The sequence below is a fragment of the Microplitis demolitor genome, chromosome 10 (assembly GCF_026212275.2).
Source record: "Microplitis demolitor isolate Queensland-Clemson2020A chromosome 10, iyMicDemo2.1a, whole genome shotgun sequence".
Lineage (NCBI taxonomy): Eukaryota > Metazoa > Arthropoda > Insecta > Hymenoptera > Braconidae > Microplitis > Microplitis demolitor.
This window is the reverse complement of record NC_068554.1, coordinates 6,608,050-6,634,275: the sequence shown is the minus strand read 5'-3', so window position 1 is coordinate 6,634,275 and position 26,226 is coordinate 6,608,050. Positions and strand designations below refer to the sequence as shown.

Here is a 26,226-nt window from a genome sequence, read left to right as displayed (position 1 = left end):
TCAAAATAATATTTTTATCTAAACGATTAATAGGCAGGCATAATATTTGTAGAAACATTTATCAAAAAATACCGAATTTAAATTTTTAACTAGACTTTGTTACTACAATAAAAAAAAAGTTATCATATTATTCATGACTTTTAGTACATTGTAAATTCTATAATAAGTATTAACTGTAAAGGTAACTGATAAATAAAAATAAAATGAGAAAAGAATAAATGTATGTATGAGGTTTAATAAATTTGTACTTTGTATATATCGAGTGAAGCGGGCAGTGATTCAGAACATCTTATTCAATATCAATGCGATTGGAATATATAAGACCAAGTAACATTTTTGTTCAGACTCAATATATCTCTTTCTTTTCTGTTTATACTCGTTGAATATTGACACGCGGGACCACTCGTTTGACGTGGTAAAGAATAAAGTGCGCCAGTTGCATCTCTTTCCCCCTCGGATATCTAAATACAATTGGTCGTTTACAACTCTTTGGTAGTGAGTATCTGGCCCTCTTTTACCTCCTTCGCAAACTTTAAACAAGATTCACTTGCATGGATATTTTTTTTACTGGATAAAATACGAAATATATATTTTATTTATTATTTTTTTCTTTTACTAGTTTTTTTTATTTATTTTAACGTAGTTAACACCGTGTCCAGGTGACCAAGATTTGCCGACTGGACTCTAACAATCAGTTCATCAATAATTCACGACCAAAATATTTTAAAAACTCTACCGAAGATTTTAAAGTTTAACTATTTATCTATTTTTAAAAGAAAAAATATAAGCTATGGATAAAAAATCAAAAAACTTTCAAAAGTACTGAAAAGCTATGTTAGCTCAAATTTAACGTCAAGTTATTGGACTAGTTTGCCAGGTTAATCATTTTTTAATTTTTTTTTTTTTTGCGCTAGAAATAATTCCGCACTGAAAAAAAAATATTGCTATATTAGCAATACTGTTAGGTTATAGTAACCATCTAAAGCTTGGAAAATCATAGATTGTTAATATAGCAATATTTTATTTGCGTAAAGGTCAGATTACTATTTTACCCATACGATGTTTTGTTAAATCAACTACTGTATAACCTCGTTATAAGTTACTCGGTTATAAGTTACTTCCCCTCTATTTGTTTTCGCTCGTCCCGAAATACTACCCCTACTCCAGTTCTACTAACGCAGTTTTTCAGTTGTTGTGAAGAGATTGCTTCTGCAGTCCTTTTATAAGTTAATAAAGTATGTGCGTAGATAAGTGACAAACATCAACTAACTTACAAAAGGACTGCGGACACAAACACGAACACGACGTATACAAATACAGAAACTAAGCGATCACCGAGTAAATGATAAGAGTAGGGGAAAGCCATTTCCAAGAAATTTTTCTCCTACAGCCCCTAACAGTCTTATAACCAGGTTGTACTGTATTTATATAGAGTTGCTATGGCAATACATATTGCTATATTAACAATATGTATTGATATATTTACAATCCGGATTACCATATTTACCATTTGAATTGCATGATAGCAATCTATAGAAATCGTTATAACAGCAATACTGAGTATGGGAAACAACCAAAGAATAGGGTTAAACTGACAATACTTTTATTCCAAATTGAAGAGTTAATGCAGCAATATAATATTGCCAAGTTAACGATACATTTTGTTGTGAAAACTATCTACGATTAGCAATGGGGTAAGAATGTGAGGGGGGGGGGGTAAAACGGGGTACTTAAGAAAATACTAAGTTTTTGAGGACTCAAATACGCAAAATTTTTTTGTTTTTAATGATATTCAAAATAAAAATATTTTTCAGTTCGCGTTGAAACAAGAAAATTTTCATTTTTGCTGACCAAATGGGATATCCCCTAAAAATTTTTAGTCGAAAAACATTTTTCGACTAACACTCGATTTTTGAAAAAGCTTAACATAAAATATTCAAAATAATGCTCAATTATATTTACAAAAGTGATTTTGGAATGTTTAAAAGGCATTTAAAAAATAAATTTTTTTTTTTATAAATTTTGGGGGGTACCCCGTTTTGCCCCCTCCCCTTCCCCTACTTCAGGTAGTTATGATAACCACATTTTTTTTAGTTCGATTAAGAAGTCACTGAACTCTAAAAAATTTTTTGATATAATTTCTTATGTTTTATAATAAAATTAAGGTCGGGCGAATGGCTAGAATTTTGAATTTTTTACAGCTCGAGGCGTTTATAATGAACATATATACGTCCTAATCTACGTCGTTTAACACAAGCTCGAGGAAAAAAATGTTTCAAAAAAAAAAAACGTAGATTCTGAATGTGAATCACCCCCCAGGAGCCAGATGGCCATCATAGCTCTCTGTTCCTTCAAAGCCCTTGTTTCCGATATAATTTCACGTTACCTGGTAATCGGACCCTGATATACGACTTTCTTTCGCACCTTAAAAATTACCCGGTTTACGCCCACGCTTTATAATAAAATATGGCCACGCGCTTTGTTCACAAATTATAAAACATGAGCATTAGACAGTTCTTTTTAATAAATTTAAAAAAATATAATCATCAAATTTTTGTATACTCTAATTTATTTTATAAAGAACGTAAAATATTTTCGAAAAAACATTATTTTATAAAAATTATTTAATTAACGAAATTTTTTTATGAAAAGCTAAAAGTTTATTGAATAATTCTTAGTTCTCAGATTACGCGTATGTTTGCATGTACGAAGACTTGATTTCAAATGAAATATTCAATTACTTGAGAATTTTTTTTTTTAATGCTATTATATTTTATAAAATTTGGCTGAAATTCTGTCAACTGAGCCTTGATTTATCAAAAACCGAAAAAATTTTGAAAATATATAAATAAATTTAAGAAGCCATCTAATAGTTAAAAAATCTGAAATAAAAAAAATCAGAGTTTATTATTTTTTCGGATTTAAAAGGATTTAACTTGAGACTTTGAGAATAATGAGAAAGATCGAAAAGAAGATTCACGCCTCAAATGCTAATTTAAATCGTATCGATTCGATCGAAATCCAAGAGTTGTTTTTTAAAAGTACGAATTTTTTAGGGATTTGCATTTTTTTGTTAAGTTTTTTTTTAAGATCGACTGTCTGGTGGACTTGGGAAGTAAGTAAAAAATAATGTATCAATGGACGCAAGACTGAATATAAAAATAATAACAAAAAAGTAATATATGATTACAGCAAAGTCAGTAGGAAAGAAAACAATAGAAAGGTGTTAAAGGTGGAGTTTGTTGGCTGTCTTTAAAAGTACTAACGGATTATTACAAGCAAAAAAACCGCGGCCCTGCTGATTACACACTGTACCAAATACTAAAGCTGACGATGAACGAGTTATGCCGGTTGTATGTCCAAATTTATATATACATGTATATATATATATATATATGAAATAATAACACTAAAATATTTGTATGCCTTCGGCGTTCGTTACTTTTATCTATATATTTAACTTTATTTTAATTTAACGTTTACACTCTTTTGCTGCAGGGATATATGTGTGTTTTAGCACTTTGTCTGAGACTATATATTATTACTTTCTCGTGAAAACTATAATTGATGGTTTCAACTCTACTCTTTGTTTTATTATTATTATTGTTCTTTTACTTCTTAAAAAAGGGTTTATTTTTTTAACAATTATTGTATTATTGTAAACAAACAATTTATTCTTTTTTTACAAGTCGAATTATCCGGATATTATTTCAAATTATTTTCTATCCACATGAAAAAAACAGATTCCATGGATTAAGAATTATTTTTTTGGCCCAAAAATATTTTTTGAAATCCAGAAGGAAAGTCTAAATTTTCTTTGTTCAAAAAAAATTTTTGAAACCCAGATTTTTTGTTGTCGAACTAAGAACTTTTGCCTTCCTTCTGGATTGCAGAAAATATTCTTGCGCCAAGATATCTTTTTTTTCTGCGTAATTCTTTAATAATTTTTCATTAATGATTTATTGTTAACTAATTTAATTTTATCTGATTATTTAAATACATTTTTCTAAAATATAGCTATTGTATTTGTCCTCAGGGTCGATTTTTCAAGGAATTTTTCCATATAACCTGTCATAAGTGGTCGAGTAGGTTCAAAATTTAAAAATACTACTCGTACCACACTTATGGGATCCTTATGAAATTTTCTACACTTATTCTATAGGCGATTATCTTGATCAAGTTCGAAGATGGTCTAAATCGATCGATAAGTTTAAAAAGTTATAGCTGTTGGAAATTATCCCGATTTTTCCAAAAAATCATTTTTTCACTATTAAAGTTTATGTAACTTTGAAGCTAAAACTTATAGACGATTTCTGTAAAGTTTTGTGAAGTTTATTTAATAAGCTTCAATTTTTGTCCTTGACCTAAACGTTTAGACTATTTCTTCCAATAATTTGATAGACTCAAAAGTTTGATCAAAACCACGAAAACTACTAAATATGGTTTTAATTAATGACTGATAATGTTACGGCTACTATGAGAACTTAACATTTTTAGAATGTCTTTAGAAAAATTTACCTCCCATTCCGGCTGCCAGATGGCATTTTTATTAATTTACAATAAATTTATATCAAGCAATTGATTAAATATTTATTGCCTACTAGAATATTAGTTTTATAGGTAAAATTATATCTAGAAATTTAATTTATCAAGTTCTTGATTACAAGTGAGTTTAATTACTGCTACCAAATTATTTTAAAACTAAAAAATTCACAAAAAACTAAATCATCAGTTTCTCGAAAAATAGTGTCCGTTTTATGAAAAGCTCATCAAGTTTGATCTATAGCTGATCGATCATCAATTTACTAATTCATAAACGAAATAAAAAATCAGTTTATGAATTGATAGACAATCCATACTGTTTCACATTCAAAATGACTTTTGAAACCTGATGCAGCTCAGTGACAATCCACTGATTTAAAAAAAAAAAAGCCTCGGAATCTAGCCAAGCTTTTAAAGGTAAAATTGACAAGACCATAAGTAAGATTTCAAATCATCTCGCAGTTGCACTATCTGGCATAAATTAACCAGTATCTGCATTTTGTTGTTATCATGTATGTCAAATGTGACTTTCAGTTTGAATTTTACAATTAGAGATCAAGAAATTGTACTTATTCTTCTCTAAATTACAAAAATTGAATATACAGGTGTGGCCATTAATGCCTGGTATACTGAAGTATAGCAGAGCTAAGTTTAGTGTACCAGGCATTAATGACCACATCTGTACGCGTTTTGTTCATTGCTGACAATTATCGATTCCTATCAGCTTGATTAAATTGAAATTTTACTATCATAAGTTATAATTATCAAAATTAGTTTTTATTACTGAATTTCTGACAATTGACTTAAAAATAAAAATATCATATTGAAAATACCAGACGTCTGAAAATTTTTGAAGGTTGTTAAAAAATAACTAATTATTAGAAAGAATTACTTAAAATATAAATACAAAAATTTTTAAAAGCTCTTTGTATGGATTTTATTTCATCAATATTAGTTCAACTTTTTTTTTAAAAAAAAAAATTTGTCGGTCGTCTGCTAATTCCAGTGACATCATAACATCACTACCATATGATCCTAAAACTTAAAAATAATTAAGAATTTTCGGATTTTTTTTCAACAACTCAATTTAAATTAAAAAATAAAAAAATAAAAATATGCACTGATAGAAAATTAAAAAAACCATAAGTGCAATTTTTTAAAATATTTTTTTTTATAATTTATCGTTTTGAAAAAAAAAATCCAAAAATTATTAGACAACTATTAATAGTCAATTATTAAATAAATAGAGTAAATAATTAATAAAAAAAAATGCGCATTTAAAAAATTTTGAAATTAATAAGTGCATTTTTTATAAATATTATTTTTTTGATTATTTACTTTACTTATTTATAATTTAAAATTTTTTTGACGTCTGCTACATTCACACTCATCATCACTACCATATAATTATTAAATGGTATTAAAGTTCGACGTCTAATAATTTTTGAATTTTTTTCAAAACGGTAAAATATGAAAAAAAAATATTTTTAAAAATTGCACCTGTAGTTTTTTTAATTTTCTACATGTGCTTTTTTTTCTTTGTTTTTGTAATTATAAGTTGTCGAAAAAAAAACCCGAGGATTATTAATTATCTGTTAGTTTCAAAATCATAATTATTAATTATTTTTCATTAAATAATTATCAAAAACTTATATAAAATAAAAATTTTTTTATCTAAAAATATTATTAGAATTCTTTGTCAACAATTGGTGGCCATGTTTTGTTTTAAACCTAATCTGAACCAACAAGTCAATGTCACTTAATAATTATCAATAAAATTAATTTTGAAAGTCAATTAAATTTCTCAAAATTTAAACGCCAGTTTCATTGCAAAATAAAAAATTAAAACAATTAAAAATATTTATAATAATTTCTGCATGAAAAAATAACTCACCGGTACCCCATTACAATGACAATAGACAAAAATCAGCAGAGCAGCAATTCACATTTAACATAATATCACTGTACCTAATTAACTAATCAAATTACTTTTACCTTACATACAATTACTGACATTTATGAATATATAACACCTCACAATTTAACTAATTCACCTTTATTTTAAACACAAAAAATTTACTGGACACCAGCCGCCTTAATTTTTTTCTACCAGTACTTCAATTCGCCAGGCGGCGGCGCTCAAGATCAGGCAGCAAATGGCGGCAACCAATAAAATTCAAACTTCTACTTGCACTACATTACAAACAGCCGATAAAATAACTCACACAGAAATTATCAACAGAGAGGGCGTAAACCAGAGTCCATACCATGAAATTTTAGTGTCCCTGAAGCCCCCACTCTATTCCCAACACAATAAAACGGAAATAATGACGTCAGGAGCGAAAAGTAGTAGGTAAATGGTAAATCTGAAACTTGAAACTAGAGCAGTGAGCATTTGCCAAAAAAAAAGGTCGTATATTATTTTATTGCAAGTTAATGGAAATACTTAAACACTAAACGGCACTACTATCAAGTAATAATATTTTAAATTGAAAAATAAACTGAGTAAAACAACTATCTGAATTTTTTTTGACAAGGTAAGTCCTGTAAGTTTAGATAAAATAGCATAAAGCCATTGTTAGACGTTGTGATGGCCGAGTTTATCCAATAAATCCATAAATTTAAAGCTCAAGCTTTCTTTCACACGAGTTATAACCAGTGGCTTTTATAGTTTGAATTTATTTAAAAAGTAAAATTGTTTAATTGTTTGTTGAGTCGATGATTCATCGCTTGATGTCTTATGAGTCATAATAACCTAACTAGTACTTATTATCAGGTGAATCTGTCAAAATAATAAGATGTCAGATTTTGGACCAATCCAATTGAAATGGGACCCAAAAAATTTGGAAATTCGTACGATGTCGGTGGAAAAAACACTGGAGCCTTTAGTACTCCAGGTGACGACGCTGGTAAATACCAAGGGACCGAGTAAGAAGAAAAAAGGTAAATCAAAACGTGCTAGCGCTCTTGTTGGAACTGTCGAGAAAGCGACAGCTAATTTTATAGAACGTGGGGAACAAATAGCGTATGAGAATCCGGATATTACTGCGGAGATGCTTTGTGCTGTTGAAGAAGTTCGTAAAACTGGAGCTGCTATGAGTATTGCGGCACGTGAATTCTCAGAGGATCCATGCTCATCATTGAAACGCGGTAACATGGTACGAGCTGCGCGTAATTTACTGTCAGCAGTAACACGTCTTCTGATTCTCGCTGACATGGTTGATGTTCATTTACTGCTCAAGTCACTGCATGTAGTGGAGGATGATTTGAAAAAACTCAAGAACGCGTCGTCGCAACAGGAGCTGCTGGAAAATATAAAACAGTTTGGTAGAAACGCATCTGAGCTGATGAACCAGGCAGCTAAGCGTCAGCAAGAATTAAAAGATCCTCAGCTGCGTGATGATTTGGCTGCTGCACGAGCTGTTTTGAAGAAACACTCAACTATGCTGCTGACTGCTTCCAAGGTCTACGTGCGTCATCCTGAGCTAGCAGCAGCCAAAGCCAATCGCGATTACGTACTGAAACAGGTCTGCGAAGCTGTCAACACTATTAATGATGTGGCCCAAGGTAAAATGCCTATAGACAGTCAGCATCCTTATGATGGACCTGGTGAACTCGCGGCTGCGCTTGATGACTTTGATGAACGAATGGTCATGTCCCCTCTTGCTTATAACGAGGTACGCACTAGACCCAGTCTTGAGGAACGGCTTGAAAGCATTATTAGTGGCGCAGCTCTCATGGCTGACTCTTCTTGCACTCGCGATGAAAGACGCGAACGGATTGTTGCTGAGTGCAATGCTGTTAGACAAGCTTTGCAAGATTTACTCAGTGAGTACATGAATAATGTAAGTATTTTTATATCAGTATATATTTCATATGAATATTTAATAATAATTATAATTATAGTTTATAATCAAACTATTTTTAATTAGAGATCAAATAAAATAAATTTAAAAAAAAATTTGATCGACGCCTGACTAAAAATAGTTGTAACCAATACTATTAAGTTAAGTAATTCAGGGTGGTCACAAAGAAACGATTTTAAAATTTTCTGATATTTACCGGTTTTCCAGTAAACTTTTTCACATTTTTCCCTGATCTAGAAATTTGATTCGTATCTTTTAGATATTCAAAGTTTTTATTACATTTTCATTTTCAATAATTAAATCGTGTGAGAAACCATAAAAAATGCCAATAAAATAAATTAATATTGCCTACTTTTGATTATTCAATGTTAAAAATGTGTAAGTTAAAATATTTAATAAGAAATTTTATGATTCAAATAAATTCAAAATACACTGGCTACAAAAATTAAGAGATACTAAAAAAATTTCAAATTTTTTAGTAATTTTCAAGTTTGTAACTCGAAGGAAAATGGTCATACAACAAAAACAAAAAGGCAAACTGTAGCTTCAAGTGTCTAGTTTTCTGATCTGGTCTTAAAATTTTTTTATTATTCACGGTTCCGGAGCAATCAAAAATCAATCATAATTATCGAAAAAAATGTATTGAAGCTCGAATACCGTTTTTAAGACGTGCAAAAATTTAGTAAATTTCTTTTTCGATAATTTCCTTAGGATTACTCCGAAACCGCACATAATAAAAAAATTTAAAGACCAGATCAGAAAACTAGACACTTTAAGCTACAATTTGCTTTTTTTGTTTTTGTCGTACGACCATTTTCCTTCGAGTTACAACCTGTTGAAAATCTGAAATTTTTTTAATATCCCCTAAGTTTTATAACTAGTGTATTATTGAAAAAATTTTTAATTTTGAACTATCGCAATTTAATTCCCGGATACTTTTCGAAATTCCCTGAGATTTCCATGATATTCCTGGTTTTCCCGAAATTTGTGGCCACCCTGTAATTTATTTAATATTATTTATTATCTACCAGCAGCTTTAGAACGATAATTATAAATATATTTTACTTTTGTCCTTATGTTTTTTGGTGATGAACAGTTACAGCTAGCACGTCGACGGAAACGGGTAAATATTCCGTCCTAAGTGTGTTGGTTGTTTTGTGAAACACGTGAGATTTAATTGCCATTACAGCTTTTAACAGGAGTTAAATTACTAATATTTATATATATATTTATATAAATATACATAAAATTTATAAGTATATATATATATATATATATAAATTTATAATAATATAAATACGCCACCGCCGAAGCACTTATACTTTTGTTTCCACATGTGATTAATAATTTTAATATTTTAATAATTTGTTTCACTGTTAAGGACGCTCTTAGACGGTACTCCCTACTTTTTTTTTATTAAATATTTAATGACCGCAAGCTGTTAGAACCGTATTAATATTTTATTAATTAATTAAGAAATAATTAAAGCATTAATTGAAAAAAAGAGCAACGTAGTTAGGGGGAAATGGGTCTGAGATACAAAAAAAAGGGGGATATTTTTGTGATTTTTTTTTCAAAATACCTTCGTTATTAAAATTCTTAAAATTTGTGACATTATTAAGCATCATTCCAAGAATATTCTGCTAAATTTTCATAAAAAAATATTGAAAAATGTGTCAGTGGTAATGAGGAGAGCCGAGTCACCTCCAAAAAAATGCTACATGTCGTAGACAGGATAACATGACTGTCTCATCTGAAATCAAAAAACCAAAAAGATTTCTTAAGTATCCTAGTATTCCTTTTGTGTAATTAAATAATAAGTAATTAAAGAAAAAAATCCTTCATTCAAATCTAAGATAAACTTATGTACCAAAGAAATCTTTTTAATTTTTTGATTTCAGATGAAACAGTCATGAGTTACTTTTTTTTGTATCTCAGACTCTTTTCCCCCCTTAACTTCACTAGGATGTGGTTTAAAAAAAAAATTACTCACACTTGATAATAATTTGGAGCCAAGCGTTATCTAATAAATAAATTCAAGTAAAATTTTCTTGACAAGATTATACTTAAAAATTACAAATTTTTTATACTAAAATTTTTTTAAACTGCTATTTTAAATAAACCATAAGTAATTTTTTTTTTAATTAGTATCCTAGCCAAATTATAACTTCTTTTGTCCTTTTCTCAACGAATGCTTATATTTTTATTTTCATTAATTAATAAAATTTTAATACGATTATGACAAAGTCATTGAACATTTTTAGAAAGCAAGGGAGGGGGCACTGTATAAGAATGTCCTTAAATAAATATAAGAGTAGTCCAGTTACAAATAATTCAATTTATAATTTCAATTATTTGTAATTAGGCTATTATTATATTTATTTAAAATAATTAATATACAAATCGCTTAAAAAAATTAACACATGCACATTTGTCGTCAGTGAATGAACCACGATGACAAGCTAGCATAGACGTTTTTAATTTATTTTTATTATTAACACTAAATGATACTAATTTAAATGAATACTTATTGACAGATGGGTGTCAAGGAGCAATCAGAAGGCCTGGAGCGTGCTATCGATCATATGTGTCGCAAAACAAGGGACTTACGTCGTCAACTTCGCAAAGCTGTGGTGGATCATGTGTCTGACAGTTTTCTGGAGACCAACGTTCCGCTTCTGGTTTTGATAGAAGCTGCTCGTAATGGCAGGGACAAAGAAGTCGAAGAATACGCTCTGGTATTCACAGAGCACGCAAATAAGCTCGTCGAGGTCGCGAATTTAGTTTGCAGTATGTCAGGCAATGAGGACGGAGTCAAAATGGTTCGTTACGCTGCGGCACAGATTGAAAATTTATGCCCGCAAGTTATAAATGCCGCACGTGTGCTGGCAGCACGTCCGCGATCAAGAGTTGCGCTAGACAATATGGAAGTATTTCGTCAAGCTTGGGAGAATCAAGTTCGCGTTCTTACAGAAGCTGTCGATGATATCACGACAATTGATGACTTCCTCGCGGTATCAGAAAATCATATCCTTGAAGACGTTAATAAATGTGTCCTTGCACTACAGGAAGGTGATGCTGATACTCTAGATCGAACTGCCGGTGCAATACGCGGTCGTTCAGCCAGAGTTTGCAATGTCGTTCAAGCAGAAATGGACAATTATGAACCGTGTATTTATACTAAACGTGTTCTAGAAGCGGTCAAAGTTCTACGCGAGCAAGTGATGCCGAAGTTTGCTCAGCGAGTTGAAATTGCTGTTGATGCGTTGAGTAGCAATCCTGCTAAAGACGTCGATGAGAATGATTTCATTGACGCTTCAAGGCTTGTTTACGACGGTGTTAGGGAAATTAGACGTGCTGTGTTGATGAACCGCGCTGATGAAGACCTAGATCCTGAAGATGTTGAACTAGACGAACACTACACACTGGAAACACGCAGCAAATCTAGTGCGCAGACTGGAGAACATGGCGTTGATGAGTATCCAGAGATAAGTGGTATCACTACCGCACGTGAAGCTATGCGTAAAATGCCTGAAGAAGATAAACAAAAGATTCTCCAGCAGGTCGAGTACTTTAGAAGTGAAAAACTTAAATTTGATAAGGAAGTTGCCAAGTGGGACGACGCTGGCAATGACATTATTGTTCTTGCTAAGCACATGTGCATGATTATGATGGAAATGACAGACTTTACTCGTGGTCGCGGGCCTTTGAAAACTACCATGGATGTTATTACTGCTGCTAAAAAAATTTCTGAAGCCGGTACCAAGCTTGACAAACTCACAAGACAGATTGCTGACCAGTGTCCCGAAAGTTCGACCAAAAAAGATTTGCTGGCGTACTTGCAGAGAATCGCGCTTTATTGTCATCAAATGAATATTACTAGCAAAGTTAAAGCTGATGTTCAGAATATCAGTGGCGAGCTGATAGTGTCGGGCTTGGACAGCGCTACGTCACTTATACAAGCCGCTAAGAATTTGATGAATGCTGTTGTTCTTACGGTCAAGGCTTCTTACGTCGCTTCTACCAAATATCCTAGACAATCAAACGTTACTGTAAGTATTCATTTTTATTTTATTTATTTTATGAAGAGCCAGATTGTTATTCTTAGTTTTATTTGCATTAGAACCTTGATATATTCTCGATAAATTTACGTATGGAAATAGAAAACAATTTTCTTTACTTCAGGATCATAAGTTAGCTGACGTCTAATAATTTTTAGAATTTTTTCAAAACAATAAATTATAAAAAAAAAAGTATTTTTAAAAAATTGCACTTGTAGTTTTTTCAATTTTCTACATGTGCATATTTTTAGTTTTTTATTTTTGAAAGTGATTTATCGAAAAAAAAAAAAAAAACCCGAAAATTGTTAATTGTCTGTTAACATCAGGATCATTTGAAATAATTTTTTTAATAAAAATAAATAAATAAAAAATACTCAAATTAGTACATAAATAAAGCTCTTCATATTGCTCAAGTATTTAAGAATGTAACTAAGCTTATATAAATATATTTCTATACTTTCTTGGATAACTAGTATGTAAGTATGCTAGTCAGCTGCTCAGTAAGTTTTCATATTTATTTTCTTTTTGATAAAACCTCTAATTAATTTCCTTTGTTTATACTTTTAGTCACCAATAGTAGTTTGGAAAATGAAAGCACCGGAGAAAAAACCACTTGTGCGTCCAGAACGGCCTGAAGAAGTTCGCGCTAAAGTACGAAAAGGTTCACAGAAAAAAGTACAGAATCCAATTCACGCATTATCTGAATTCCAAAGTCCAACGGATACTGTATAAAATAATTAACAACAATAATAATAAAAATAAAAAAAATAATAATAATATATTATTAAATGAATTATTAGAAAATATTAAAAATTATACTCAGTAATCTAAATTACTGAAAGTCTTAACTGTAAAAGTCTTTAAATTATGTTTCATCGAGACTTGATTTCTTTTTTTATGTCTCGAAGATTCATTAAAATCTTTACACTTTTATAATAATTTACATGGTTGTATCGAGAGATTTTACTCTTTATTTTAGTACATACACCAATGATCAATTATTTTTAATTATTTATCTACTGATAGTTAGTAACTTATCTGCGGATATTTATAAATTTTTTGCGACAGAAATATTAAATTTTTTTTTTTTTACTAGACCTGTCACGCCAATCGGAAAATTTCAGGAAAATTTTTTATTCACTTAAGTAAAATTTACATTGAAAAATGAATAAAATAAATCAACCATAAATTTGATAAAAAGAATTCTTTGGTGCAGTTCATAAAGTATGTCACGCAAAATTTTATTTGCGCCACAAATGATAGACCACCTCCCCTCCCTGATTATGACAGAAATATTCATATATTCACAAATATGTAACGAATGACTTTCTATTGTAAGAAGAAATAAAATTTGAAAAAACCGCGGGAAAAATTTGCAAAATTTTTTGATGAACTACGAACGTCGTGACGTAGTATTCACGTTTCCTTAGACCCCCCGACCCCCCTTGTCACATCGTAACACTAAGTGACACCTCCTCCTCCCCTATAAGTGCGAACGTATTTTATGAACAGCTCTTATAGAAAAATATCTTTTACTCACAAGCAATAAAAACACAAACATTCTGTACTGTAACACCAAATAATCTAAAATTTTTATTTAAATAAAAGTGACAGTTCTAAATAAACTGAAAGCTCAATAATAAAAATAACTTTAATTAAATATTTGAATCAGAAATGAAATCACGAGACTGTTAAAGTATTCAAAAAAAAAAAAAAAAATGTACACGTACATTAAACTTTTCTATAAACTTTTTTTTTTATAAAACTAAATTTAAGTTTTTTAAACTAATAAATTTATTCATTAATTAGAAAATAATTATTAAAGTATTAATGTCGTATTAAAATAGAAAATTAAAAAAAAAAAGTAATTAATAAACTAAAGCAATCAAAGGCCTCATTGGTTTGTACGAATTTTCTACCAGTTTTATACAATAATACTTGATGGAACTAAAGATAAACGTCAACATATCACTCTGTTTTTCTTTCGTCTATTGAGTAATTGCGACAAGACCAAACCTGAATACTGGTACAATACTAATCATTTTGTGCGCATACCCATGTGTTTTATTTAGTTTATTAATCTAAAAATAATGATAATTCCACAGTACTTTAAGTTATTACTTATAAAACTATTACCTATTGCCAATCATTAACTTCCATGATTAATATTGTTTAAGTTCTTATAAAATATAACTATTCAGCACTTTTAACACACTCGTATCTGATACAATAATTAATATAAATACGTAATAAGTATAAGTTTAAAGTAACACTAATTATTAATTATTTATGAGTATTATATATATTTTTTTTTAATCAACAAAAAATTAAGAATTTAAATTAGAGTTCCAATTTAATTGTATAATTTGTGGTAAAATATGTTTTTTTTATTTTCAATTCCATTAAAAATAATATTTTATGTGTTGTAAACACTGTAGATCAATAAATAAACTTTTGCATAAAATTAATGCTCTTAATGTCTTTTTTAGTAGATTTCATATAAATTTATAGCTATTCCTATCAAAAAAATCCATATGGGAACCTAGTCTAGTTTCCTAAGTTCCTACGTAGTGTTTTCGGATGGATTCCCATATGGTTTCTTATAGGGATTCAGAAAATATTCATCGACTCGTATCAATAGACGATAGGCATAGAAATTCAAATTCCTACATGGATTTCTAACAAAGAAATTCATACATCCAAGTTCCTATATGGGAATCCAGGTACCCACAATTTCCTATGTGAATTTCCCATACCGGAATCCAGATACCCATAGCTTCCTACATGGATTCTTATATAAATCCATACATTCCTATATTAATTTCTATGGATACCCCGGATTCTGTAAAAATTACTTATATACACGGAGAGACAAGAAGAGTTCTGATTCGTATGCTAGAATGGTAACCGTTACTGTTACATAGATGGCTACATATCCTTACAGTACCAAACTTTATGGGTAATTTTTACTCAAAAATTCCTTGCCTGTGTATAAATCCATACTTTTCTATATGGATTCCTATGGGTTCTCATACAATCTCACATGGGTTTTTTTTGATAGGATTATTTTTTGAGGTATAGTAGTGAGTTTTATGAGTCTGTGTTTTATAATGGAGTGGGCGAATTTCTTCCAAAAAAAAAAAAAAAAAAACATAAAAGCGGATTAAGGAATTGTTGAGAATCACTGGGAGCTCGGGACAAGAATATGTGACGCCGTCATGAAAAACCAGCATCAATGTCGATAAGAATATCAATATCAGAAGACTATAGTTTTTGAAATCTCGATAATCAGCTAAATATAAGCCTGTATATATTCGAACATGTAAATTTAAATAATAAAAAAAAAGTAAATATATAGATACGTAAAATAAAAAAAGTAAATTAGTAATTATTTTATGATTGTAGTTAGATATAAAGCATGCAATTAAATCGTACATGTACATCTTATTTAAACGGCGCTAGTCTGATCACCTGGGAATTTTCATTGCATAAATAGCCTGAATTTAATTCATGCATGTGCATTAAATTGATAGAAAATTTTTTTCTAATTACCTGGTACTTTTTTATTGAATCAACAGCCGTTAATAGATTCGTACATGGACATTAAATAGATAACTTTTTTCTAATTACTTTGTAACTTTTGTTATATAAATAGCTACCAATTAATTCGTACACGTACATTTGATGCAATAGACGGCTCTAGTCTAACTATCCACCAATTCCAGTTAATTAAGCACCAATTGGTGTACACTTAGAATTACTTCTTATTCGGAATGGTCAAGTTTTATATCATTATCTTCGTTATTCGTACAAATTATTTTAGAGTATGTTATTTATAATCATAAATTTAAATACAAATTTATAAGAATTCCATCTAATTCGCGCCAAAACCCAAACGCCCTATCGTTCGTTCTGTATCATTTAAAAATATTCTGTTGCGTATGTGCCTTGAAGATGTCCAATTACCTTTTCATCCAGAGACAACGAAAATGTTTCGCGCCAAAATGCATTCTACACATATGTGTATGTGTGCAATGCGACATGACCGTAGTTATTCTTCACCAAAACGTTCGACGCCATTGTTTTTCTGTATCTCTGTACCTGAGAAGAAAGCATATCAATTGTGGATGGTGACATCATCATCACATTGATGCTAGTTTTTTTATAACAGCGCCACATATTCTTTTCTTGAGCTCCCATTGATCCTTAACAATTCCTTAATCCGCTTGAATTTTTTTTGTTTTTTTTTTGGGCAGAAATTCGGCCACTTATAATGCGTATTTTTAGTGAGTAGAGTACGTGAAAAAATTGCAGTTATTTATGAGAGCGGGATTAAAATATCCAATTAGTATTGCTAAATTGGATAATAAAGTACAATCTGGTTTTAAGCAACCTGCTAATAAGTAGCTTCCCCTACATTTTCTTTCGCTGGCTACGGAAAAGTACGCCCACTAGTAAAAATTTGAACATACACTATAATAAATTTTTGGTGTGAAAATGGTCCCCGATGACTACACGGTCTGCTCGGTGTGAAATATCAAGCGGTGTACTTTTAACACAGTATATACTCATATGAGCATTTTCTTTCATACCGTTTGGTGTTATCAGCTGAAATATTTTCCGATAATATAAATTTGGCGAGAATAAATTACAGCTTTGTTTGACGTTAAGTCTTCCTTCAAAGCTTTTGTCAATAACTTCCCACATCTTTTGCACACCTCGAACGCGAAAGCGCTGAATGTGCTTTATTGGCGCTCGATTTTTTTATTTATATTTTCGGAGCGATGGAATCGCAAAATCTTCTCTACGCTTTTTTCTTAATGAATTTTTTTTTCAAAATAAAGATATTTAGTACTTTTAATTTTTATTTAATGATCATTTTTACCGATTTTATTAGGGTTTCAAGTTATTTTCGTGAAAAATCTACTTCCATTCCGGAGGTCAGGTGGCATTTTTAACTTCTCGTTATGGAAATTTAAAATTTAGAAGAAAGGGAAGTTATTGGTTTGGCCGGATTTTCGAAAATCAAGTTATCATCAGAAGTCAACATTTTGAGGTCCTAGGAAACTATTCGGGCCATTTTTATAATGGATATCCACAAGTCAATCGATTTATTCCAAAGATATCGTCAGACAAAAGTTACTTTCTTTCATCGAAATTTATATTTTTTTGATCTAAGCGTTTTTTGAGATCAAAGAGCTCAAAAGTTTACCAATAATAAAATTTGCAAGCTCTCTGAGCTCGCATACAGCGAAAAGTTTTGGGGTTGGCCGACAGACTCAACCGTTTTTCATATTTTATTTTTAAATTAAAAGGATAGGATAATTTTAGGTAAGAAAAATAATTAAGAAATATTGCTTTTTAAATAATTATTTAATATTTTTTTTTCTTTTTTTTTTTATACCTAAGCTATTGTTAAATACTAGGTAAAAAAAACAATAAGAGTGATAATAATCACAAATGCTCATTTACCAATACAAATAGAGTTACAATGCGGCGTATGTTTATAAAATATTTGAATTTAAAGAAATTATTAAATCATGCATGCAAACCCTAAACCTTAAACTTTATTAATTTTACTTATTTCTGGTTATAAATTTATTTGAACTATATTTCTCATAGACTTAAATTTAGATCTAATAAGTAGTTAATTTATGACAATAAAAATTTGTAATAAGTTTTAGAATTTTTTTTTTAATCCTCAACATAAGCGATTCATAAAATAAAAAATTAATCACAATTATTTAAAAATAATTTTGAAAATTTAAAATAATTAATTTGTATTAATATTTCATTCTCATATCTAAGATTGAGAAAAAAAATTTATTATTACCAAAAATAATCAGCTAAATAATTACGGAGTTTAAGAAAAATATTTTCTAAACACATTTTAGTTTATACAGTAGATAATATTTTAAAGATAAAACTAAATTTAGCTTTGCAATAAATTCAATAATTTTTTAATGTTTGCATAAATTTTCAAAATTTTAAATTCACAAATTCAATAATTTATCATCGCATTAAAAGTTGTAATAGAAATATAAATGTGTATAATTAAACGATGTATTTAAAAATGAATGTATCATTTTTATGAGTAGACACCAGAATTAAAAAAAAAAAAAAAAAAAAAAAAAAATATCGATTATTTATAAACGTTACAATAAAAACAAAGACTTTATACAATGTAATAGTACATTTACATGCTAAATATTTTTAGATTTTATTTGACAATTATAATAAATTTTTTAAAAATTTGCTTACTGTCTTTACTCTTTTTTTCTTATCAATAAATTTGTTATTTATACAAGTTAAAACAGATTATGATAATAAAAATACATTAGACGGAAGACTACATCAATTTGAATTTAAAAAATATATTTTAATCATTAAAACAAAGTCATAATTTAAATAATTATTTTTTAAACTCTTATTAAAACATTTTAATTAATAAATGAGGTCTCGCAGCCCTCGCAAGCTATGAGATCTGATAAAAGAAATAAATTATTTAAAATAATAAATTGCTTCATTGCCTATTAAACAAAACTTTAAAACAAATAAATTTTAAAATAAAATTTTTTCTTGTTATTGATATTAGTTGAGTGCATATTTATCTTCCAATATAATAATTATCTTTAAGTACATTAATAAAAGATTTATTGATTATTGTTCGTTATAAGTGTAATTTTATATACTTTTTTTTTTGTTTTTTTGTAGTAATTTTTTTTCTTATTTTTTTATTCTTTTTATTTCTCATTGCTGATTAGTAATTAATATAGAAGCAAATAATAATTTCATATGCCGCGAACTACATGATAAAGGCGATAATGTAACGCCAAAGAATTAAAAATTCGGAATTAAAATACGCCTGTGGTCGTCATTGGAGGGCTGATGGCAATTAAATAATTATTATTATTATTATTCATTGTACTTTATTGCGTGTTTATGTATATGTATATATATTATGAGCTTATATATTTATCCTTTTGTTTCTGTCAAGATTTATTTGTGTCTTCAATAATCAATTCATTATTATCATTCCGTATATGCCCATTTATTTGAATTAGCTCACAAAATAACACGCGTTATTCAAAATAAATTTACGTTTTATGATGATTCACTTGTTACTTCCGTTGTACTTACAGCTGATACTTTATAAGAAGGAATAAATTCTTCTGCATCTGGATTCAAAGTACTCTGTAAATATAAACAAATAATTACTTTTAGTAAATTTACTAAAGTAAATGGCCCAGTTTACTTATTTTATACACCAATTTCTATTGAGTTTAATCATTACTAAAAATGAATGAATAATTTGTCATTAATTAAGTTTATGTCTAAGAAGTGATATAAGTTAAAAAATCTATATTATTATCAAGAGAATATGGAAAATTTTGTTTCAGTCATATCTTTACACTGAGAGAAAAATTTACTAACATTTGATAAAATGATTCATTGACTCTTTCACTGATAATGGCGATATTACGTGCCATCGTATTCTCATTTTCACATTTTCGAATGGCAAAGGTATCAATTCTGTGGGTAAGTGGTCTTGGTACAGAGAACAAACCCATAATATAGCCACCATATTTTTGTATTATATAATAAGTAGATAAAAATAAAATGTATGGCTTAAAAAATATTAAAAAATACGTGATTCACAAATCGGAGTTTTATTTTAGTATAAAATATGTGCGCAGATAATTTTGGAATAAAAATTACCCATAAAGATTGGTACTGTAAGGACATGTAGCCAATAACTAAATTTTGACTATGTTGTTAGTAGAAATTGCACTTTATTTACGTACTATTGAGTAGTATATTTTACAATGTGCATAAGAAAAATTTAGGGCAATGGTCTAGAAGTAGGACTCTATCTGCTTTTGGCCATAAAAATACTTATATCAGGAATTTTTCAATTGTTTTTGAAGTCGTTCTACTCCTCGGCGGATTAATGATGAAAAAACAAATTTCCAAAAAAAAGAAAACAATATTTCTATTAGTTATGGCTGTTTGACATTTTTAAAAATTAAAATACACCGCGTAGGAAGATTGGGACGTCCCAATTCGTGTTTGCTACCCTCGCTTTTGGCTCGGATAGGCACAGAGTTTAAAAAAAAACCACTCCGCGTACAGAGTAAATAGGAAGTTTTTTTCACTGATGTGGATTTTATTTTGATCCGTGTTCAGTACAATTCGGAGTTTTAGTGTTAAAATAAACTTCCCTTGGGAGTAAATTTCACTCCGGAGATATTAAATAATCTGCGTTTACTCCACAAATTTTTTACAGTGTATCATTATTACGATTAATCGAAATAAACATAAATAATAACACTAATTATCAATTGATTGTTATCTATATTATTAAAAGAATAAGAGAAATTTTGTGACAGCAATATTGTATCTATATTATCAAATTAATCAATGTGATTAATCTTAGTATCATTAGAACGATCTTGACTTCAATTGGTATCTTTCCATAGCCTCAGATATTTTTATGCGATAATTAACTCGATACCTCAAGTTTTCTGAATAATTTTATATATATTTTAATTTCGAAATAAAAATATTCATTGGTTTGTTTGTTAATTTTTTTTTTAATTCAATAATTGTCATTTTAAGAATTCAAAATTCGAAGATGACTTATAGTGAATTACATGCTGATTACTGTACTATTTATAATTCTTTATATCTAAACATTTAATTTTATTTGCATAGTTAAATGATACGGACGTAAATTATTTAATAGTCTACTCTAATTAATATTACTAAGACTAAAAGTCAAGATAAAAAGTTATCAATTAAAAATTTCCTACAATAGAATGCAAAAGTTGTTGCTGTATACCATTGGAAAGTTCATTAAATCATTTTAATTTTTAATATTAAAAAAAAATTTAAAAAGGTCAAAAGTTGAGCCACGGTTAATTGCTGGGTCACCTTAACAAATATATGATATAATTATACATCCAAAAAACTAATTAGAAATAAAATTTAATTTTTTTAATATTTGGTACTGATTTAAAATACTTGAGTCGATTTTTAAAAAAATTTGAACCACTTCTACTATCGTAATTCATTTTTTAAAGACTTATACTTCTCTATCTTTAAAACTAACAACTGTATGATATTTTTAATAAGAACTAAAGTTATAGATTATAAAATTTCCTTTCCAATTAGAATGTAAAATGTATATTTAATTCATACACTCTGAGAGTTATTGTGAATTAAAGTATTATCATTGTTTTTAAAGTATTTTATTTTAATCAGCAAACTAAAAATAAACCGATTGAGATAACTAATCAGTAATAAAATAATTTTATGAATAATAAATAATTAAAATGTATAAATTTACCGATTTCGCAAGATCATTATGGACTCGAAGGCTACTCAATTGCTGGCATAATTCGTTACCACTGATAGCTTCCGTTGTAACATTACACCAATTTGATGATAACTGATTTCTTTGATGCTGTCTTTCTTCTTCCAACATCGCTTCTAGACATTCTTCCATTAGTTCTTCTTCTTCTAACTGTTCCATTACCTACAATACATTATTAAATTACAAATTTTTTTTTATCAATTTTCTTTAGCTTACTATTTATGTAAACCACAAGTATTGCGATTAGTCTCTACTATTTTATCGATTTATAATAATGATTTTATATATTATATATACAGACATAATTAAAAAAAAAATTAATGACTAAAAAAAATCTGGATTGCCTTGTAAAGAAAATCATTTTATTGTAAGTTTATTACATTACACTACAACTTTTATTATAACAAATTTATTTTTAAATCACGATAACTGTAAACTGAAAGTTAACGCTGTCATTACATGTTATAATAATAAATATTTTATTTTATAGTTTAATGTAAAACAAGTAAATTATATCTTCTATAAAAAGAAATTTTAATTATTTTATATAAATTACCAGTTCAACCCTGATTAATAAAAATGATTTGGAATGATTCAAAACAATTTGAAATGATTTAAAACAATTTGAATCGACTAATATATAGACATACACCCTAACATGGAGCAAGCATTTTTTTTAATCAGGGATAATAGACTAAGTACTATAATAAAATTAGTAATACAGTTTATAGATTAAGGTAGTCTGGTAACTTGGATTGAAAAAATCGAAAACATTTTTTTTGCTTAATTCGAAAGTAAAATATATTGAGAAGAGAATACACTGTGAAAATTTCAAACTGAAATTCGAAATAGGAACTGAGTTACAACGAGTTTTTAAGAGTACCAAGATGCCCGCCGAAAATTACTTAAATTTTAAACGCGTTTATTTCGAAACAACGTTTTTACGGTCGGCCTGAGTCATAACTTTTTTGCTATTCAACCTATTAGTCTGAAACTGAAACTGATTATTCTACACACTTGCAGTTTTCGTCGGAACTAGAATTAATTTTCTTCACCCCTAACTTTCCATTTTACAACCCTTTTTATGCGGAAAAAATGACTTTTTTTTCAAAGCCCGCCATTTTGTTATTTATTGATAAAATTTCATAATCCTAGTTCCGGAGGGAATGACATGTCTATAGATTAAGGCTTATTAACAATTTTTAATTTCGGATGTCTTCAAGAGTCAATATCACCCGGACGATCCACGTGCTTTTTTTTTGAGACGTCAACTTCAAACGAAAATAACAATAATAATAAATTATTTAATTTCCTCAAAACAATTTTTTTTGTTATCTTTAGATGTAAATAAAAACATAGTAAAAATGCAAAACTTTTCATTTGTTCCTTCTAAAAAAACAAGGCTCTTAAAAAAAAATGTACTTGAAGACTGAAAGTTCTTTGGGGACCAAAAATAAAAAAACAAAATGGAAAGTAAAAAATTTACTGGAGAGATCTAGATTTACACAAATTACGCAAATTTTTTTCATTTTCGTTGCGCAAAAAACGTTCTAATCTTCAGGTATATAAAAAAAAAGCATGAAAAACGGAGCGAGTTACCAGACTATTATTTCAAATTGATTGATTCTATTTGTACTGAGTACATGAATAATAGAACAAGTAATTGACATTTAAGAGACTAGTTTTTAAAACTCTATAGAAAAAAAAATATTTTTTAAGCCTGTAAGCTATAAAATTTAATAATTAAAAATTTTGAAGTTATAAATTCTTTAGTGTAAATTAAAAAAGTTGTTATTTTATTTTTAAACGTAAAAACTAATAAAACTTTTATCATTTTACTTTTAGATATTTTTTTTTTATTTAATCAAAATGAATTTAATTTTTGACAGCCCAAGTACTTAAATTATCTTAAAAAAAAATAAGAAATATTTTTTTTAAAGTGATAAATTAATCAATATTTATAATACCTGTTTATCAAACTCTTCTTCATTTTCCATCCACATGTACTCTGCAAAATCACCATTTTCACCAGCTGGCGGGTCTATTTCTTGTTCAACAGTATCGAAATAAGAAATAACACCACTTTCATGTCCATAATATCCGTTACCGGAGCCGCTATTTGGAATCTTCATCTTCATACCGCAGACTTAAGTAACTAAAAATATAAAATCCTCAATAAATAAATAACATTATCAATAATTATCTCTTTTAAATACTAATTAAATCACGTATCAAACAATAAACGTGATTACACTGACAATGTGATTTTATTATTATATTTTACTGATGATTTTTAAAAAAGAAAGCAAGGTCAGTATTTTAAAACACAACCTTGGTGTCATTGTAACCGAGTCACCTTGAGAAAACTAAAAAAAAATAATGTAAAATCATCAAAGCATTATTTTTAAAATTCAAATAAACAAAATTATGGCATTTAAATAAAAATTGTTTACTTTAAATTTATTATCATGTTCTCTAATTACGTATATCACTTATTATCCATCTCACTTACTCTCATTACCTTAAATTTAGTCGTCAAATTATTTTAAAAAATTATAATTTAAATATAAATACTTATAATTTACATAAAATATTTAAAAAAAAAAAAAAACAACCTATTTGTGTATTGACGTAAAACTAAAATTTACTTATGATATTTCATTTCTTTTTTTAATTATTGCGTTATTGTTTTGTCAACGATTTACATCTACATTAAAATTTGACGCTTCTTTATTATCTTTACCAATACAATAATAAAAGAATAATTAACATAATAATAGATATAGTAATAAATTAATTTTACTTACAATAGATAAAACTATAAAAAATGTGAATCGCAATTATTAGCAATAATTTAATGCTATTAAATGGCCAGTTATAACAGCTAGACAATTTTTATTTTTTCGTTGACGTATCTCCTTTTTACTTAACTTGTGCTTTGTGTGTATGTCTTTATTGTAAGTGATTATTTTTTTTATTCATTAATCAGTGATACCACCTGTAAATTTTATTATTTTTTATTAGCTCTTTGTTTATTAAAATTAATTACTAATTTATATAATGAATTTTTAAATTTAAATTATTATTTTTTTTTCTAGCTGAAAATTTAATTGAACATCTAAATATTAAGTGATTATAATTTTTTTTTGTAATTGATTATTAAATTTTTATTTTACAATTTGACTTGAGCCGTGTGATGAAAACAGCGGGAGTTTTTAAAACTTTTTAATTGAAAACAAGAAATCCGCGTGAAAATTTTTAAATTTATGAGTGTGAATTCAGGAGACATCAGATAAATTTAAAATTATAAATAAATAGAGTAAATAATTAATAACATAAAAATTTTTTAAAAATGGGCATTTAAAAAATTGTGAAATTAATAAGTGAATTTTTTATAAATATCATTTTTTTAATTATTTATAATTTTAAATTTGTATGATGTCTATTACATTCACACTCATATAAATTTCAAAATATATTATGTTTTTAATTATTATTTTATATTCTTATAGATTTGAGTGCAAAACTAGCAACTAGCAATCCCTATTAAAATTACTTAATTTGTTTCAAATTTAATTATTTATTGAATAATTACTCCTCGATTGTTACAAACAAAATTTAAAAAAGAAAACTTGATGCAATGATACAAAAAAAATGTTTGCATATTTTTTATTTTTCCATTTATTATTTTTGAGTTGCTTATTATTCACATACGTCTGAACTCATATAAATAACTTTTTATTTAAGTCATATCCGAATTTTAGAAACCGTATAAAATTTGTAATGGTAAACTGTACACTCAACAGAAAAATTGATCTTTAAAAAGTATGCATAGTTTTTTGACTCAAGAATTAACTTAAATAATTATTTTAATCAATTAGATTAGATATTTTACTTAAAAAAGTTAATATCTTTCTAAAAGAAAGTTGACACTTATTTTTTGCTAATTACTTTCTCTTAAAAAAAAAAAAATTATTCAAATCAAAGTGTGAAGATTTTTAGTGTAAAAAAAATTTTTTTAAAATAATAACAGTAAAATCCTGAGATAAAAATATATTTTATTGATAATCATCAATAAAATTAATTTTTTAATTAGCAATTATCATCTTTTTAAAAATATGTTTATTGCTTATAGTATAATTCGTTTATTTCAAGAAAAATTATTTATTCCATGCTTAGTGTATATCTATATATTAGTCGGTTCAAATTGTTTTAAATTATTTCAAATAATTTTTCTTGCCTTATTAGAAAAACAAAATTTTAAATACTTTTTAATGCTTTTGAATGCTTTTGAATCACCCTTTTTATGGGCATTTAACATAGCAAATCGTTTCGAATTGTTTCTTTTAACCAGGGTTAATCAGGGAAAGTAATTTCCATG

At 27.9% G+C, this 26,226-nt stretch overlaps 2 protein-coding genes across 3 annotated transcripts; one reads left to right on the top strand and one right to left on the bottom strand.

The window, feature by feature from the left end:
- The first annotated feature begins 6,848 nt into the window (after positions 1–6,848).
- Positions 6,849–14,871, top strand: LOC103570483 (catenin alpha). Of its 2 annotated transcripts, XM_008548246.3 has the most exons (5): positions 6,849–7,079; positions 7,319–8,387; positions 9,505–9,531; positions 10,946–12,460; positions 13,037–14,871. In XM_008548246.3, exons 2-5 carry the CDS (start codon positions 7,341–7,343, stop codon positions 13,199–13,201), a joined length of 2,754 nt encoding a protein of 917 aa, XP_008546468.1. In that variant the 5' UTR covers positions 6,849–7,079; positions 7,319–7,340; the 3' UTR covers positions 13,202–14,871. The 2 variants fall into 2 exon arrangements, with proteins under 2 accessions (XP_008546468.1, XP_008546470.1); XM_008548248.3 differs by lacking the exon at positions 9,505–9,531 and having other exon boundaries at positions 6,850–7,079; positions 13,037–14,870.
- A 3,754-nt stretch (positions 14,872–18,625) lies between these two features.
- On the bottom strand, positions 18,626–24,816 carry LOC103570482 (polyadenylate-binding protein-interacting protein 2). Its single transcript, XM_008548245.3, has 4 exons — positions 24,653–24,816; positions 23,813–24,000; positions 21,819–22,007; positions 18,626–19,663 (listed from the first exon to the last, which is right to left on the bottom strand). The coding sequence occupies exons 2-4, from the start codon at positions 23,981–23,983 to the stop codon at positions 19,574–19,576; spliced, it is 450 nt and encodes a 149-aa protein (XP_008546467.1). The 5' UTR covers positions 23,984–24,000; positions 24,653–24,816; the 3' UTR covers positions 18,626–19,573.
- Between the last annotated feature and the right edge of the window lie 1,410 nt (positions 24,817–26,226).